The sequence below is a fragment of the Hyperolius riggenbachi genome, chromosome 8, assembly GCF_040937935.1.
Source record: "Hyperolius riggenbachi isolate aHypRig1 chromosome 8, aHypRig1.pri, whole genome shotgun sequence".
Lineage (NCBI taxonomy): Eukaryota > Metazoa > Chordata > Amphibia > Anura > Hyperoliidae > Hyperolius > Hyperolius riggenbachi.
Window position 1 is genome coordinate 65,735,598 of NC_090653.1, and position 17,735 is coordinate 65,753,332.

At 45.7% G+C, this 17,735-nt stretch overlaps 1 protein-coding gene across 1 annotated transcript in view; it reads right to left on the reverse strand.

The window, feature by feature from the left end:
* Positions 1-217: 217 nt before the first annotated feature.
* Positions 218-17,735, reverse strand: part of FAM98C (family with sequence similarity 98 member C) — a 41,785-nt gene continuing 24,267 nt past the window's right edge. The window contains exons 5-8 of the mRNA XM_068250566.1: positions 14,859-14,930; positions 13,830-13,946; positions 6,935-7,102; positions 218-2,813 (exon numbers count right to left, since the gene is read on the reverse strand). Coding sequence (XP_068106667.1) covers positions 2,670-2,813; positions 6,935-7,102; positions 13,830-13,946; positions 14,859-14,930 — 501 coding nt within the window. The 3' untranslated portion in view covers positions 218-2,669. The remainder of the gene's footprint in view (positions 2,814-6,934; positions 7,103-13,829; positions 13,947-14,858; positions 14,931-17,735) is intronic.

The window sequence follows — 17,735 nt, forward strand, 5'->3', positions numbered from 1 at the left end:
GCATTGGAACAGAGACTGGGAGAGGAGAGGGAAGGCTCTATAGGACCCAGAGCCTCCCCTCTCCTTAGGTATCTGGCTTTTTTAAAAACATGATTCCCATTGACTTTAACAGAATAGAAATTACCGGTAAATTAATTAAAAACAGTGCATCAAACGAAAATCTTTCAAAAATTAGCCCCTTCAGAATCCAATCTGCCCCCCCCCCCCCCCCCCCAAAAAAAAACAAAAGCCAACAACATATCAACATATGGTAATAACACAGTAGTCCATATCCATAGCAGTGAGATTATTTTTCCTGATCAGTCTGCAAACCAGGAAGTATCAGTTGCTCTCTGGATCAAGAATCACTGTAAAGGAAAAAAGTCCCAACACTGGGCTTTCATGTTGATGAAAATCAGACGTCAGGCCCAACTGCAAATCGACGCCCAGCAAATGTGCCTGAGTGCTGGTCTCTTCTGCAGAGACCAGGCTATGAGGTGGATGGAAGATGGCAAGGGATGTGGCTGGACTTCCAAATCATGCTTCGCCAAAGCTCAGGAGATTTCCTATAAGGCCAGTAAGTAGCCTTTAAGAATTTCTTTACAGGGTCTCTATAAAGGCTTTGGCTAGCCGGAAGATAATTATTCTACAGGAGGTTAGCAGTGGCAAATTACAAGTGTCCCTCAGCACAAGATTCCTGCAATAGACTAATCTGCAGACCTGAGCTCAGTGGGCATTAGAAAATTAAATGCCACTTGCTGGTGGAAGGCATTTAACTTGGGCGCTGGGCTCTCAGCTGTTGACTGCTACAGTACATGAATTCAGTGGCAACGCCCAATTCATCCACTGTAGCGCATATCTGTCAGCTAAATTAAACATCTTGTGAAGAAGGCAACTGAAGGGGAGTATGGGCTAGAGTTAGAGATTACATTGGGAGGGTCAGTGTTAAGGGATAGGCTAGGTGAACGATAAAAGGAACAATTATGGTAAAGGAGGTTATAGTTAGGAGGAGACACGGATTAGGGTTAGATACCAGGGAAAACTTAATGTTGAGGGAAGAAGGTTAGGGTTTCGCATTAGGGAGGGATTTATATTGGGGGTGGAGATAAGGATTAAAGTATTTTAAAAAGGTCATCACTCAGCGATAGCTGGTTGATGGGGACAAGTGCTGCAAAAACGAAGGACAGCCCAACACAAGGGGTTTTTGAATTTCATCTACCTAAAGGTATGGGCAATAAAGCCCATGTGAGCCAAGAACTCTTTGCTCATTATCGATGAACTCAATATGTAGAGTGAGTTTTCCTGCTATTACCTGCAGGTAGAACTAAGGAGGAAAAGCCACAGTCTGGCTCTGTGGGGGTGATTCACAAAGCTTTTCTGTTGCAAGGGCCCATATCTAGGGAGATAAGCGGCTGTTTACCGCTAATCATCAAAGCGCTGGTGCTTTTTAAAGCGCTAGCGCAATATGGCAGCGTGCTACATGCAGCATTTTTTAGAGTTTTTGCGATCGATTGCAATTTCAATCGAAAATTACAATCACACAAAAAAACGCAAATGTGTACAGTGATTTTTCTGCATTAATTGTGGAAAAATCACCAGCGCAAAACGCTGGCACTAAGCAAGGGTGAATGGGCCCTATGGCATTATCTCGCCTTATTAGCTCACAAATTATCCTCTCCTCATGTAAGCTAACTCATGATTTAATCTCTCCTAACTGACTTAAGGCCAGAAACCCACTAGAAGCTCTTTTCTGAGCGCTTTGCAATTCTAAAGCTCTTGCTAATGTAATGCTATGGGTGTGATTCCACTTGAGCGATGTGATTTTATAAAACTCTCCCATAGCATTGCATTAGCAAGAGCTTTTTCAAATCACTAGCGCTTAGAAATCGCTCCTAGTGGGTTTCTGGCCTCACTCATGGTTTATCTCGCCTTAGGGTAGATTCATCAAATGCCGTTAGTACTGCAGTGCACACCCAGTGGACAGTGTTACCATCACTTCCGCATGCAGCACTGCGAGTTACGCCAGTAGTGCGACTCTCGGTACTAGCGTAGCATGACTGTTGCTACAGTAACACGTGTTACTAATGAGTGTTATCCTTAGTAATGCTCATTACCATAGCAACAGTCATGCTACTGGTGTAACTTGCAGTGATGAATGCAGAAGAGATGGTGATAATGTTGTGTGCTATGTGTGCAATGCATTATTAACAGCATCTGATGAGTCTTATCCGTTTATCTCATGAATTATCTCCTCTTATTTATCTCATGCTTTAGCTCTCCTCAAAGCCGGTTTCCACTATCCAGTGTGCATTCTGCAGGACGCATGCTGGCACATGCAGTGATGCGAGCACGCATACAGATCGCTTACCCTGGCCATGCATGGCTAGGGATTTGATGCGTGCTGCAGAAATCTGCAGCACGCCATCCAAATTCGCAATGGTATGACACCTGGATGGCAAGTCATTGGCCACATAGGCAGCGTTTCCACGTGCGACTTGCGTGCAAAAAACGCTGCAGATTTGGATTGAATTCAGCCCTACTGGAAACGGGGCCTTACAGTTTTTTGAAAAACAAGTAAGCTTTGTGAATTAACCGCAACATAAGTAAAAGAAAACTTAAACCACATAAAGCAGAAGTTTGGCAGTAGGGAGGCTTCCCAAAATAATCCAGTGGTGGGTGATCAGCTGCCCTCAGTTCCTCTTCCTTTTGCTTCGTTTTCCCCACCGCTGTTTGCCACCCCCTCCTCCTTCCCTCCTATCCTCCCAAGAAGGCATCGGAGGCTCAATTTCATTGGGTCGTCCTCCTCGGTCTGGCACAGTGCCCGTCATTAAAACCTGAGAAAAAAAAACACAAAAAGCTGAGTAACAATGCTAGAATTAATATAACCAGAAATGAAGCTTACACAAATTGATTTCAACCTCAGCTGGTATTTTTCCTGCTTGGTAGAACGTTGTATTACATGCTGGCTTTGGACATGGGAGTCTGGTGGGGATATTGTCACTGGAGACCAAGTCCTGTGGTCATTACAAAACCAGTTGTTGCTTTTCCTGCATACATTTTCCCATAGTGAACAACTTGGAAAATCCATTTGCAAGATTGACGCCATTTAAAGAGGCCCATACACCTAACGATTTTCCCGCCGATATACAGCAGATTCGATCACTGTGATCGAATCTGCTGTGAAATCGTCGCGCAATCGCTGACAGAACGATCGATTTCCATCCGAAATCAATCGTTCCCGTCGATCCGTCCGTGCGGAACCTTTTTCTCGATCACCGGCGGGTCGGGAGTGCGTCGATAGCAGTGTTCGAATGCCCGACGACCGACGCAATACAGCGGAGATACATTACCTGTTCTGGCTGGCGCGACTCCCCCGGTCTCCGCTGTCTTCTTCTCCGCTCCGAGCTCCAGGGCTGCAGCTTCATTGTACTTCCTGTCCCGGCAGAAAGTTTAACCAGTAGAGCGCCCTCTACTGTTTAAACTTCCCCTGGACAGGAAGTTCAGTGAAGCAAGCCAGCCGAACCGGAGACCAGCGTGGAGAGGAAGACAGCGGAGACCGGGGCAGTCGCGCCGGCCAGATTAGGTAACGTATAGCTGGCGGGCAGGCGGCGTCGGCAGCTCCACAAATTGTGATCGATTTCATGCTGAAATCGATTCACAATCTGTTTGCAGTAAAGGCAGCCATACGATCCCTCTCTGATCAGATTCGATCAGAGAGGGATCTATCTGTTGGTCAAATCTGATGGCAAATTGACCAGTGTATGGCTACCTTTAGAGGGAGTGGAGACAAAGTCCACTGCTGGAAGAGCTTACAACAGGACTGCCTAGGAGACATGTTCATGGGGCACTCTAGAAATCTAAAATGACATCAAGTGGAACAGGCCTGGATTAGTAAGTCATACCTTTAAAGCAATGCCGAACTAAAAATAAAACTAAAAGTTGGACACTTGCCTCATTAGCGGAAAGCTTCTGGATACTCTGCTGCAGGGGTACCTGTTACTTAGATCGCGATTTACCGGTCAATTGCAAAGGACTACTGGGTAGATAGTAGTCGCACAAGCCTATGCCAAGCGAGAACGCTGAAGTTGAGTGCAGATCGAGCAGAGTGTGCTTCACTCACCTATTGACACTGCCAGGATCCTTCTTCAGCCCTGTCACACAGTCTCATATCTATTACGCCCTCTAGTGGCAGCTCTCATTATGTGTGCCACTGGAGGGATCATAGAGATGAGACAGGGCTGAAGAGAAATCCTGGCTGTGCTGAAAGGTGAGTGAAGCATTCTCCGCTGCTCTGCATATGGGGGGGGGGAAAGCTACCCAATGCTGGCAGTCTATGCTGGAGAGGGGGGCTGCTAAAACTTGGAGAACATCTAGCTATCTATGCTAGGGAGTGGGGTGCTAATACTGGGCACACAACCAGCTATCTATTCTGGGTTGGGGGGGGGCTACCCATAGTTTTATTGGGGGGGGGGGTTCACTGTAACTCTGTAAATTGTGAAGTAGCTTGCAAGTTGTGGGCACTCATGGACTAGAGCAGGGGTCGCCAAGCGTTTTGGGTCGAGGGCTGGGTCAACATACTTCGGACTGCTGGGGGGGCGGAGTATACATAAAATTATGTAGGAGTTTTTGCGGGCAAGACAGTGAAGCATACCCAGGTGACAACCTGCAGTCTAATTGGACAGCAGTGTCAATTGATGTAGAATTTGATTGGAAACCAGCGAATTACTGCTTTCTTGCTTCCATGTGGATGGGTGGGGCCAGCACTTCTATTCTATATGCGGACCACCAATATTTAAAGATGTAGCTGACTGCATCTATAAGTAATACATTTTGTGTGTGGGGGGCCAATCTAAAATCCTCAGGGGTCAAGGTCCTTAGTTTGAGGACCACTGGTCTAGAGGCTTCTTGAATCCTCTGGCAGCCCACCAATCCAGCACTGGGCCCCCCTCTATCTTCTACCCATGAAAGCAGCCACGGATGATTGCATCTGCACTAAGCATGCATCAATTCAGTTCATGCATGCCTGCTAGAAGGAAGAGCTTATGCACGAGTTTTCTCTCTGTGCTTCCCTCTGCTGTGCATGTGACCTTAGTTGCTCATGCCCAGTGCACTAGCCCATTTATGTGGCCACAAGAAACTTATTTCACTCACTGAGTCGAATAGATATAAAGCATACATGTCAAACTCCGGCCCGTAGGCCAAATCTGACCCTCAAAGCCATCAGATTTGGCCCCCAAGTGGTTCCCCACTTTGCATTATGTTTGGCCCACTCTAGACCACCAGGAGATAATAGGATAACAGAGGCGCCAACAGGATAAAAAACACTAAAAGAACTTAAAAACCCATCTTGGTAATAGAGGAGGTAGTGGTGGACTTTCCTCCTTCAAGCAGAACATACGACTGGATTTTCAGTCAAAACTATTTTATTGGATACTCCAAATAAAGTGCAACGCATTTCGCAGTGTACAAACCTGCTTCATCAGGCAATAACAGATAGGAGTAAATAGCATCTGCCAGTATCAGCAACACTGAGCGCCTCTGTGACCACCAGGAAGCTACATTGGAGGTAAAGTCCTAGAATATTAGGGAAGCCACATGTGGAGGTAGGGGGAAGCACTAAACACCAGGGAACTGTGTAGGGGAGGGATGGGAAATCAATAAACACTAGGGAACTGCAAAGGGGAGGGAGGACCAATAGACACCAGGATACTGTATACGGGAGGGAGGAGGGCCACTAAACACCAGAGAACTTATAGGGGAGGGAGGAGGGCCACTAGATACCAGGGAACGGTATAGGGGAGGGAGGGGGACCATTAGACACCAGGGAACTTTATAAGTAAGGGAAGTGGCTATGAGGTTGGCCCGCGACTTGACTCCAGTGTTTAACTTTCGGTCCACTTTGTATTTGAGTTTGACACTCCTGGTATAGAGGGACCCTTCGCTGGATGATCCAGAGTATTCAGAGGCTTCCCACTATTGGAGTAATTGGGTGTCACTAGGAGTGGTGTAACCCAGTGAAGGATGTCACCCCTCTTTTACCCCATGAACCTTCAACCTCACCAAACTAAACAGACTGAACAAAAACAAATAAAAAATGTTTGTAGTAACGTTACTTTATACTGACATTTATTAAGTACAATGTTATACTGGACCAATTTGCTATCGGGGAGAGAGGAGTTAGGGATCGTTATACTTTTATTTATTTTTTTGTCAGGGGTAAGGGTGGGGGGTTCTGGTCATGCTTGCTATGGGAAAGAGGGAGCAGTACCACACTGGACACACTTCCTATGGGAAGGGGAGATACAGGGCTGGTCCGCCCATAAGGCGGGGTGAGGCGGGTTCCTCACCACCCGGTTCTGTGGGTGGGTGAGGGGGCGCCGAACGCTGGAGGGGGTATTGGGCACATTTTCTCGCAAGTTTGTCTCAGGCGGCAAAAAGTCTAGAACCGGCCCTGAGGGGATAGAGATTATTATACTGGCTACACTTTGCTATATTGGTAGGGAGGGGTTCTGGCAATGCTAGCTGTGGGGGAGGTGGGAGGGTCCTGCCCTGGACACAAGGGGTGAATAGGGGGATGTTAAGGTGATCACTATGTGGCCCAGGTGGCCTCAAATCTGTTATCAGCTCAGCACAGAGCAGCCAAATGGGAGAAGAGAAGGGAGAAGTACCTGGTCTATATTTACATAGCCTTACTCCACTCTCCCTAAAAGCCTGCAGATTGGTGTCACCCCCTCTGCTGGCGACACCTGGTGTAATCCGCTCCTACCGCACCCACTTAGTGACGCCATTGTCTATTGTCTTTATTTTTCACTTCAGGATTGATTTTGTTATATACAGTATTTAGGCCTGCTTTATTGGTGATTTGCACTATTTGGGGGGCAATTTACAGGTGCAGCAAGTTTATGGTTAATACAAATTTAAGCAGATTTGTAAAAGCATCATGCTCAAACATTACCTTCTGGATGGAGCAGCGGGTTTTCTGGCACACAGTGGCGCTGCAGGTATGGAGGATGCGAGAATAATCTTCGCGGGCTGCCAGTAAATGGGGGATTGTGATGAGAGACTCGGTAACAAGAGACTTTCTGATAGGCCAGAATACGTCATTCATGGAAGCGCCTTGTACCTGCAGAACATAATTACCAGCCATAGAGCATGTATAATGGTGCAATACATTCCAGTCACAGATAGACTCAGAGAGACATTGGAGATGATACAGCAAACCTCGATTGGTGAAGACAGTGGTTTCGGCGCCCCATAGCAGCAATGATATGCTGCGTGGGACGCGTAAGAGTAATTCAGGGCTCCAGCGATTGCTGGTCCCTGTATTTCACCTCCCTCTGAGTTACGACGGCTCGGAGGGGTATAGTACTTAATGCCGCTGGGGAGTTTAGCGGCAGCAGGGTGAGCCATCATTCAGCTTCTGCCCATGAGCCCCACCATGTGCAGAGCCGCCCATACTTCCTCAATACATGTGCAGAGCCACCCATACTTCCTCAATACATGTGCAGATCTGCCCATACTTCCTCAATACATGTGCAGAGCCCCCCATACTTCCTCAATACATGTGCAGATCTGCCCATACTTCCTCAATACATGTGCAGATCTGCCCATACTTCCTCAATACATGTGCAGATCTGCCCATACTTCCTCAATACATGTGCAGATCTGCCCATACTTCCTCAATACATGTGCAGATCTGCCCATACTTCCTCAATACATGTGCAGATCTGCCCATACTTCCTCAATACATGTGCAGATCTGCCCATACTTCCTCAATACATGTACAGAGTCGCCCATACTTCCTCAATACATGTACAGAGTCGCCCATACTTCCTCAATACATGTGCAGAGTCGCCCATACTTCCTCAATACATGTGCAGAGTCGCCCATACTTCCTCAACTCATGTGCAGAGCCGCCCATACTTCCTCAATACATGTGCAGAGCCGCCCATACTTCCTCAATACATGTGCAGAACCGAACAAACTTCCTCAATACATGTACAGAGTCACCCATACTTCCTCAATACATGTGCAGATCTGCCCAAACTTTCTCAATATATGTGCTAGCCTCCCATACTTCCTCAATATATGTGCTAGCCTCCCATAAGTCCTCAATATATGTACTAGCCCCCCATAAGTCCTCAATACATGTGCTAGCCCCCTATACGTCCTCAATATATGTGCTACCCCCCATACTTCCTCAATATATGTGCTAGCCTCCCATAAGTCCTCAATACATGTGCTAGCCCCCTATACGTCCTCAATATATGTGCTAGCCCCCTATACGTCCTCAATATATGTGCTAGCCCCCCATACTTCCTCAATATATGTGCTAGCCCCCCGTAAGTCCTCAATACATGTGCTAGCCCCCTATACGTCCTCAATATATGTGCTAGCCCCCGTAAGTCCTCAATATATGTGCTAGCCCCCTATACGTCCTCAATATATGTGCTACCCCCCCATACTTCCTCAATATATGTGCTAGCCCCCCCATACTTCCTCAATATATGTGCTAGCCCCCCATACTTCCTCAATATATGTGCTACCCCCCCATACTTCCTCAATATATGTGCTAGCCCCCCATACGTCCTCAATATATGTGCTAGCCCCCGTAAGTCCTCAATATATGTGCTAGCCCCCCGTAAGTCCTCAATACATGTGCTACCCCCCCATACTTCCTCAATATATGTGCTAGCCCCCCATACTTCCTCAATATATGTGCTACCCCCCCATACTTCCTCAATATATGTGCTAGCCCCCCATACGTCCTCAATATATGTGCTAGCCCCCGTAAGTCCTCAATATATGTGCTAGCCCCCTATACGTCCTCAATATATGTGCTAGCCCCCCATACTTCCTCAATATATGCACTAGCCCCCCATACGTCCTCAATACATGTGCTAGCCCCCTATACGTCCTCAATATATGTGCTAGCCCCCTATACGTCCTCAATATATGTGCTAGCCCCCCATACTTCCTCAATATATGTGCTAGCCCCCCGTAAGTCCTCAATACATGTGCTAGCCCCCTATACGTCCTCAATATATGTGCTAGCCCCCGTAAGTCCTCAATATATGTGCTAGCCCCCTATACGTCCTCAATATATGTGCTACCCCCCCATACTTCCTCAATATATGTGCTAGCCCCCCGTAAGTCCTCAATACATGTGCTAGCCCCCTATACGTCCTCAATATATGTGCTAGCCCCCGTAAGTCCTCAATATATGTGCTAGCCCCCTATACGTCCTCAATATATGTGCTAGCCCCCTATACGTCCTCAATATATGTGCTAGCCCCCCATACTTCCTCAATATATGCACTAGCCCCCCATACGTCCTCAATATATGTGCTAGCCCTGCATAAGTCCTCAATATTTGTGCTAGCCCCCCATAGCCCATACTTCCTCAATATATGTGCAGATCTGTCCATACTTCAATATATGTGCTAGCCCCCCATACTTCCTCAATACATGCAAAGAGCCGCCCATACTTCCTCAATATATGTGCAGAGCCAGAGACTACTTTACTTATTTACACTGATAGTGTTGGTAATTGCATTTATAAACATTGTGATATATTTGAACATTTGTTTAATCCGTGAAGTCTATGCATTGATGCCCCCTCCTTCATCCCTCCACTTTTCCCACTTCTGAGCTTACCTCAGAGAGATTTACGCAACAGGGACAGGTGGGGATACAAACCCCGCTATTGGAAGAGAAAAGAGGAGGAATGGTAATTGAATTAGCTACATCTGACAAAATGAAAATTATTAATCTAACTGATTATGTACTGAATGAAACAGAAATGAGTGTTTTATCCAAGGGCCTTTCGTTTGTTCCCTCTCCACAATTTGACCTCTTTGAAACTGTCAAGGATATTAACCTGTTTGCCAGGAAATTGGCTATTAAGAAATTTATGAGTACCCCCAATGCACGGAGTAGATCTGAATTTAGGAGGGATGAGGAAGCTTTGGCCAATCTTAACGATCTCCTTGAGGAGAGTGCCTCGGGAGAAATTCAGAAGTGTACACCAGTCAGCAATCTACAGGGAAAGAGTAAGTTTTGTCCATCTATTAGCCAATACCCCTCCATACAGACATTTGTGGATGTGGTTACTAAAGAATTGGAGGAGTTAGCAAGAAGGGGAAAGAAAAGTGGGGATGTGAACAATTTGACATGGAATGAGAGGAAAGCCCTGGAGGATCTATCATGCAACAATGACCTCATAATCAAAAAATCTGACAAAGGAGGGAATATTGTTGTAATGTCAAGAGCAGGTTATGTAAACGTGTGAAAGACTCCTTAATGATGACAGACAATATCGGAAACTAAGGTGCAATCCGACACCTATCTTCCAAAAGGAGTTCGAGGCCTTATTAAAAACAGCAAGGGACAAACAGATCTTGGATAAGGGTGACTTTGAGTGTATTAACACGAAGCATCCCACTGTCCCTGTGTTTTATGCACTCCCCAAGGTCCATAAAAGCATTTCTTCTCCCCCAGGTAGACCGATTGTGGCAGGTAATAACAGCCTCACAGAAAATGCGAGCAGATATGTAGACTTTTTCCTCAGGCCATTCGTTGAAAGCCTCCCTTCATACTTAAGGGATACCATGGATCTACTTAATAAATTAAATGACATTAAAGTCACTGGTAATACCTGGCTAGCAACTCTGGACGTTGAATCCCTGTACAACAATATACAACATCATTTAGGGATCAAGGCAGTGGATTATTTTTTGAGGTCACGTAGTATTCATGTGAGGGAGCATTCGTTGTTTATTTTGGACCTCCTGAGGTACATACTTACTCACAACTATTTTCTCTTCCAAAATCAATATTTCCTACAGGAACGCGGTTGTGCCATGGGGACGGCCTGTGCCCCCGCATATGCCAACCTCTTCCTTGGTTGGTGGGAGGATGTGATAGTATTTGGTGAGGAGCTGGCAGTATATGCATCATACATCTTGTTCTGGGGCCGTTTCATAGATGACGTGTTCATCTTGTGGGACGGCCCCAGAGATATGTTTCTTGAGTTTGTGGGTGAACTTAATAATAACAATATAGGTATGTTTTTCACCCACGAGATAAGTTCCACCTCGATTGACTTTTTGGATGTTCATATTGTTAAGAATGCCCTCAATGGCCTTGATACGAGTATCTTTCGTAAGCCCACAGCGACAAATTCATTACTGTCATGGGAGAGTCATCACCCAGACCCCCTGAAACGGGGAATACCGAAGGGGCAGTTCCTCAGAGCGCGGAGGAATTGCTCGGATTTGATGGAATTTGATAGAGAATGTGTAAATCTACATAAAAGATTTAGAGATAGGGGCTACCCCCAGAGGGTTCTGGAAGAGGCTGAATATAAAGCAAGATCAGTCGAAAGGACTGAACTTTTATGTCCAAAGGAGAAATCAGATCCCAACTCAAGTATGACAAGGATCATCAGTACCTATACCAAACAATCACCAATTATCAAGAAAATAATTGGCACCCACTGGCCTATTCTTCAATTGGATCGTGACCTCAGTAAATGGATTCCCCCTCAACCACAAATTACTTATAGGAGAGGAAGAAATCTTGGTGATTCGTTAGTACATTCCTTCCTACCAGCAAAAACTATGGATCCGACAATAAAGTTCAAGAAAAAGACTTGGTTGGATCAGAGTGTGAATGGCATGCACAGATGTGGCAGATGTAAGGCCTGTCCTCATGTTTTGAAGTGTAAGGACTTCACGGCCCCCAAAAATGGTCGAAAATTTGATCTCTTTGATTTTTTCAATTGTGACACAGAGGGGGTCATATACGCCATACAATGTTCATGCCCTCTCATGTATATCGGAGAAACTACAAGAGCAGTAAAAACAAGAATTTTGGAACATCTGGGGGACATTAAACATAAGAGGAACACGTCAGTTGCACGTCATTTTAATGAGCAACATGGGGGCGATCCTGACTCCTTTAAATATTGGGTGATTCAAGATTGGTTTCTGGGACCCCGGGGGGGTAACCTTGACCAAAAGTTGAGACAACTAGAATCAAGGTGGATATACAGAATGGGGACCCTCAGTCCGGATGGTTTAAATGAGGGCTTCACTTTCTCACCATTTCTGTAAGTGACCTATATGTCTGATTTTATCCAGATTCTGTATTTACCATATACTTACCCTTGGTACTCTCGTTGTCACACCTGGGCACAAAGCCCCTCCCCCCTCTCCTCCTCCCCTGGCTGAGCCTCATTTGGGATGTCCTTATCTAGTGTGGTTATATATCTAGAGTACTTGTTAAGATGTTACACTCGTTCTAGGCGCGGATTACTAGTACTCCCTTCCCTAGGGCGCTTGACATCCCCCCTCCTTCCACTCCCCCCCCCCCCCTTCCCATCCTGTACCTGTTTCTTTCTCATATATGGTATTCCTTATTAGAGGGATATGCATCTGATATATATAATGTAGCACGTTCTATGGGGCAGGGTCTGCATACAGTAGTTCTGCACCCGGCCGCATATGTAAACTTTTCGCCGCTCAGACAAATGACATGGCCATCTTCAGCTCACATAGGGGCGTTTTCGTCCCTAGCGCTGTGACTGGATCAACTTTTGTGTATATGTTGCCATCGCAACCAGCGCACGTCAGCACCATCTACTAACTCTGGGCCAATACATGGAGGTGAGGGAGTGGCTATGACGTATGCGCTCCACCGCACGCAGTGCGGAAGAGCAGTGATGCCTGTCTCCGCCTGAGCGTACTGCTGATTGGCTGGGGTACTCTGAGCGGGACTACGCTGATTGACCTATCAGCATGCGATATTTACGGACCCCGCACTCCACTCGATCTGTGGACTTAGGTATGGGGAGAGTTAGATTAACGGTCCGCCGACACCTTCATATTATCTGGGTGAGCCCACAGATATATTTACAGTATCCATGCTGTAGGATAAGGGGGATATCTTTTATTCATTGTAGGGTATACCCTCACAATACCATTGGTGGCCCTAGTGATTGACATTGCTGGGCACCAATGGGGTCTGGTTTTATGGTGGGAGTGTCTGGGGATGACCAGCGTGGGGAATGGCAAGGAGCTCCACCCCAATAGGGAAGTATAAAAGGAGAAGCATTCTGCCAGTTCGTTTGGCTGCTACTATGTTACTAGCCGATAGGCTATATCTGTAACTTGTTTTTAAAAAATGTTATCTTTGCACCTTATCACTAATAGCACTTTTTAAGCACTTTCCCTTGAAAAAGCTTCGGTTAGAAGTGAAACATGTCGGGTTGTTTGGTGGGGGTTGTGTAATGTAACTATTATCTATATTGCGATAGGACCAGAGCTGGCAACATAGCCATCTCCTTATTTTCTCTCTGACAGAGTTGGTCCAGCAATATTTGCAAGTTAGAAAGATATTTCTTAGCCAGCAAGCTTTTATAAGTAAACAATAAACGTTAAGTTTTATTTATGTGATTCAGTATAGAGGGATATTTTTGTGTAACTTACCTCAGATGAACAGCTGGAAATGGGTAAAAAGTGTTTTTGACCTCTTGGTGGGCAATTAGGTGCCCTTAGATGCTGATACATGAGTTGTGAACTCCTCAGAGCTGGTTTATCAGCAGCTAACACATCTAATTGACCTGAAGAAGTTAGCGTCTTGCGAAATGTGTCAGATGTGATTTAATAAACCACTTCCTACTTTCTGACAGCTATTCTTCTGAGGTAAGCTTACCACTTTCCATGTTAAACTGTTCAATGTAGAAAGGAAGACTACTGAAAAGGTGGGCCTAAGGCTTTTCATTGAGCCAGCCCTGAATTCAGAAAACCGAAACCTGACAGGTGTAGCTTCATCTGAAGAACGTTTACCTTGGCTCTCTCAGACCAGTGAAAGGACTGCACAGTGACGTCAAATCTGGTGACCAGCATCCTCATTCTACATTCATACTCCTTGAGCATAGACTGGTGTAACTCCTGCAGTGTTTTCTGAGGAAAGAGAGGAAATATAAGTTACATCAACCCATTTATCAGGAATAGAATGAGCATCAACTACTGCTATGGTGCTGTGTACAGGAAAACCCCCGTACACAGCCAATATACTCCCTGTATGGCTCAGCCATACCCTTTGAACAGCACCTACTAGGAGGACTTACCTTGCACTGGATGGATTGACATAACAGATGAATACCCCATGTATACTTGACTGGAAGACATCTGTTTAGTCTGAGCCTTCCAGTCTCTGGAAATATTGAATCATGAAAGAGGGAGGCAGACAGAGAATAAGGCAAGCCACACCCAACTTCCCTGCACCACAAAACAGGTTTTGCGGTGCAGAGAGGCAAGGTGCATCACTGAGGAAATGTTGGCTGACCCGAAAAAAACACCTGGTCTCCCAGAATGCACTGGGAGAAGTGTGCATAGCTGAACATCCTAGGCTTGACATTACTGGGAGGGCTGGGTTACATACCAATATACAGCAATACATGGATCTAGAAAGTGTTTTAGATGCCAAAACCAGGATAATTAAAAAGTGGGTATTTTGAATAATTGACTGCCTATATGTCCCTACAGTGCCTCTTTAACGTTTAGCAAAGTAAGAGTAATAGTGCCCATACACTATACAATAAAAATATTCGATTTTCCCGTTTATTCGATCTAAATGATCTAATCGAATGAAAGTTAAAAATATTTTCCGATCAAGAAATTCGAACGATTATCCCGTTTTTTTCAGAAAAATCTGATCGGACATGCTGGAAAAATCTTTATATTCGATCTAACGGAATAATCGAACTAAATTATCTAATCGAAAAGAAAATGAAAAATTGTACCATATATGGGCACCTTAAAGCACTAGAAGTGAGAAATGATTGACAAGAAATGCAATGCTGTCATGCTTACCCATTGCTCTGGCTGGAGATGAGTTTTCATCAAAGGAGGAGACAGCGAAGAAGATGAAGACAGCTCTGTTATCTAAAGGAGAACAGGAATATAATGTTCAATCAGAAGAGGATTTCTGAAATCCAGTGATATACGGAGAAGCGTGTAGTGGCTGTGGGGACCACATGTAACCCATTATTGTACCAGTGCCCATTTAGAAAAAAATAAAATGGAGATTACCACCTGACTGGCTACTGTAATAATCACCTCCTACCCGCCTGTTAGGTACAGCGGTGTTTGTGATTTTAATCTTTATTTTTGCAGCTTCTAGTGTGTAGGTCAGTGATAGGAAGGGGCATGAGAGGGCTACAAGCACACGGTGCCCCCTGCTGGACACAATCTACAAATATGTACAACCGAGCTCTCTCTCTCCTGTCTATGGCCAATTCATTGCAGCTCCTGCTAGATTTGGTATAACAGACACAGGTGTAAGTACTTGCACCTTTTATTGGCTGACGGGCTTTCACCCCCCCTAGTGATCAGGCCTTTTTTTGTCAATTTAGTGCTCTGCAGCTTTAAAAGCTTGCTGAGGAGCCATACAACTGAACACACAAGTGAATCCCCCCCCCCTTTCTGCCCACCAACAGAGCTTTCTGTTGATGGGTTCTGATCGCTCCTACAATTTTACTTATTTTTTAATTTGTGTGTATATTCTTTTTTTTTAATACATTCCCCTATTATTTTTGTATTTATTCCCCCCTACAGCCAATCCCAGTGATCAGCTCTCATAGGCAGCAGTGATCAGCTCTGATAGGCATCAGCCTACGAGAGGCGATCGCTCTCCGAGCCTCCCCAGGGGACAGCCAAGTGTCACGGCTGTCCCCAGTACAGCGCTGCCGTAGATCACAGCGCTGTACAATGTAAACAGACAGCGGTTTCGCCGTTTAACAGTTCGATAGCGGATCGCCACTGGTAGACAGATAACGAAGCAGAGCTTTGTCACTTAATCGGGGATGCGCGCGCACCTTTCGACATTAGGCAGTCCTGGGGCTACCACCTTCCCGACTCCTATCCGCGTTAGGGAGTTAAACGGCACAGTGCTGTCTGGGTGTGAGCATTTGCTTCTCGTGGCATCAATTTAAGCAACACCATCCTTGTTTTTTTGCATTGGCCAATCTATTTCCAGTGCTCACTTTTACAGCAGCTGAAAAGCATCTCAAGCGCCCTACAAAAGAATAGTTACCATAGATACCTATAAAGAAGGAAAGCTCTGGACCCCATACAGCCTTCCTGGTACTCTCTCCATGTCCTCTTTACCCCCCTATCCTACGTATACAATGACTTCAGGAGTCCTCAGACAGCTAAGGGCCTGTTTCCAATAGGTGCAAATGTGTGTTATTGTTTTTTTAGCAGAACACAAATTCGCACACCAATGAATTCCTATGTGCCTGTGTCAATTAGATATGACATTCTCATTGAAAAAAAAAAAAAAAAAAAAGCAGACAGCAATGTTTTTTCAGATGCCACATGCTGTTTTCGCACTTGTGTTTTTGCATGTGCGATTAATAATGACAATAGAACTTCCTGCTTGTATCATTTTTTTTTACAAATGCGCATGCGAATTCGAATTAGCATATTACATTATCACACGATTCACATGCGATTTGCATGCTTCTCATGGAAACGTACCCTTACACTTGCATCCCCAAGTGTTTCCAGAAAACGTGCACATTCGTACTCACACCTGAGCCGTGCAGACCTGCTTGTCGGGGAGGCAATTACTTCCAAAAGCAGCCTAAGAAGGGCCAAAGACGTATTCAACCTGGAGGTAGAATAATTTTGCCGGGGAGACAGTGGGGAATGTGGACACGGATAGGACACCAAGAGAGGACTGGTAAGGCCCCATGGGATACAGAGCCTTCCCTCTCCAGAGCAGAGTATCTGTGATGATTTGCTCAACTGCCTGTGCAGGCAGCCAGCCTTTTGACCATTGTGTAGGTTTGCATGCTGCAGGACTCTGGAAAGAAGAGCTTCTGTCAGTTTTTCAGCTTGTGCTTGCAGAGGAATTTGCATACGTTGTCATGCAAATTGCCTGGCCACATTCATTGGAGGCGTGTACTATAAGTACTATGTCTTTCCCACAATGCTTTGCTGTTCATAAGGATTTCGTCCTATGTAACACTCCTGGTGGGGTGTCAGCTTTGCTCTCTGTTTGAACATCAGCTTAGAGTAATTCCTGAATCTGCGCTAGGCAGATTTCCCTAGTGCAGTTAAGATTGTATTATCTGTATTGCCTGTTCTGTCTTTTCTTGCCTGTTGCCATTGTCCTGTCCCTATGGTGGTTGACAGGAAATGGTTCTGATCTCTGTTCTTGGAGTATAGCTGGTGCAGCGGTTGCTACCAGCTATCTCTTCGGTTCTGTCTCCTGGGATCGCACTAGCTACTTTTTGCTAGCGCTGGGGATCCTTCTGTTCTGTCTCCTGGGATCGCGCTAGCTACTTTTCGCTAGCGCTGGGGATCCTTCTGTTCTGCTACTCTGTACCTGGATCGCGCTAGCCACTTTTCGCTAGTGCTGTGGATCCTATCTCTCGCTTGTCCCTGTTTTCGTGTGTCTGTCTTATCTGCTACGACCGCTTGCTGGAGGCTCGGTGAGGTAACCGTTAAGCAAGCGTTCGCGTCCTCTGTTTCATGTTTGTCTGTCGATGGTTAGTTAGGCGTGCTTGTCTCTATTGTGCTTATCACGTGGAGACCGCGCATAACCGCGTGCACTGTTGCGAATGAGTGCGGTGTTTGCGGTTAGCTAGCGTTTGTTTTTTCCGCATCTTCTCATTGTATTATTTACTGTGCCTTTGCTACCCTCGTATTCTATTCTGATCTGCCTTGTGTCACGTCTGGCGA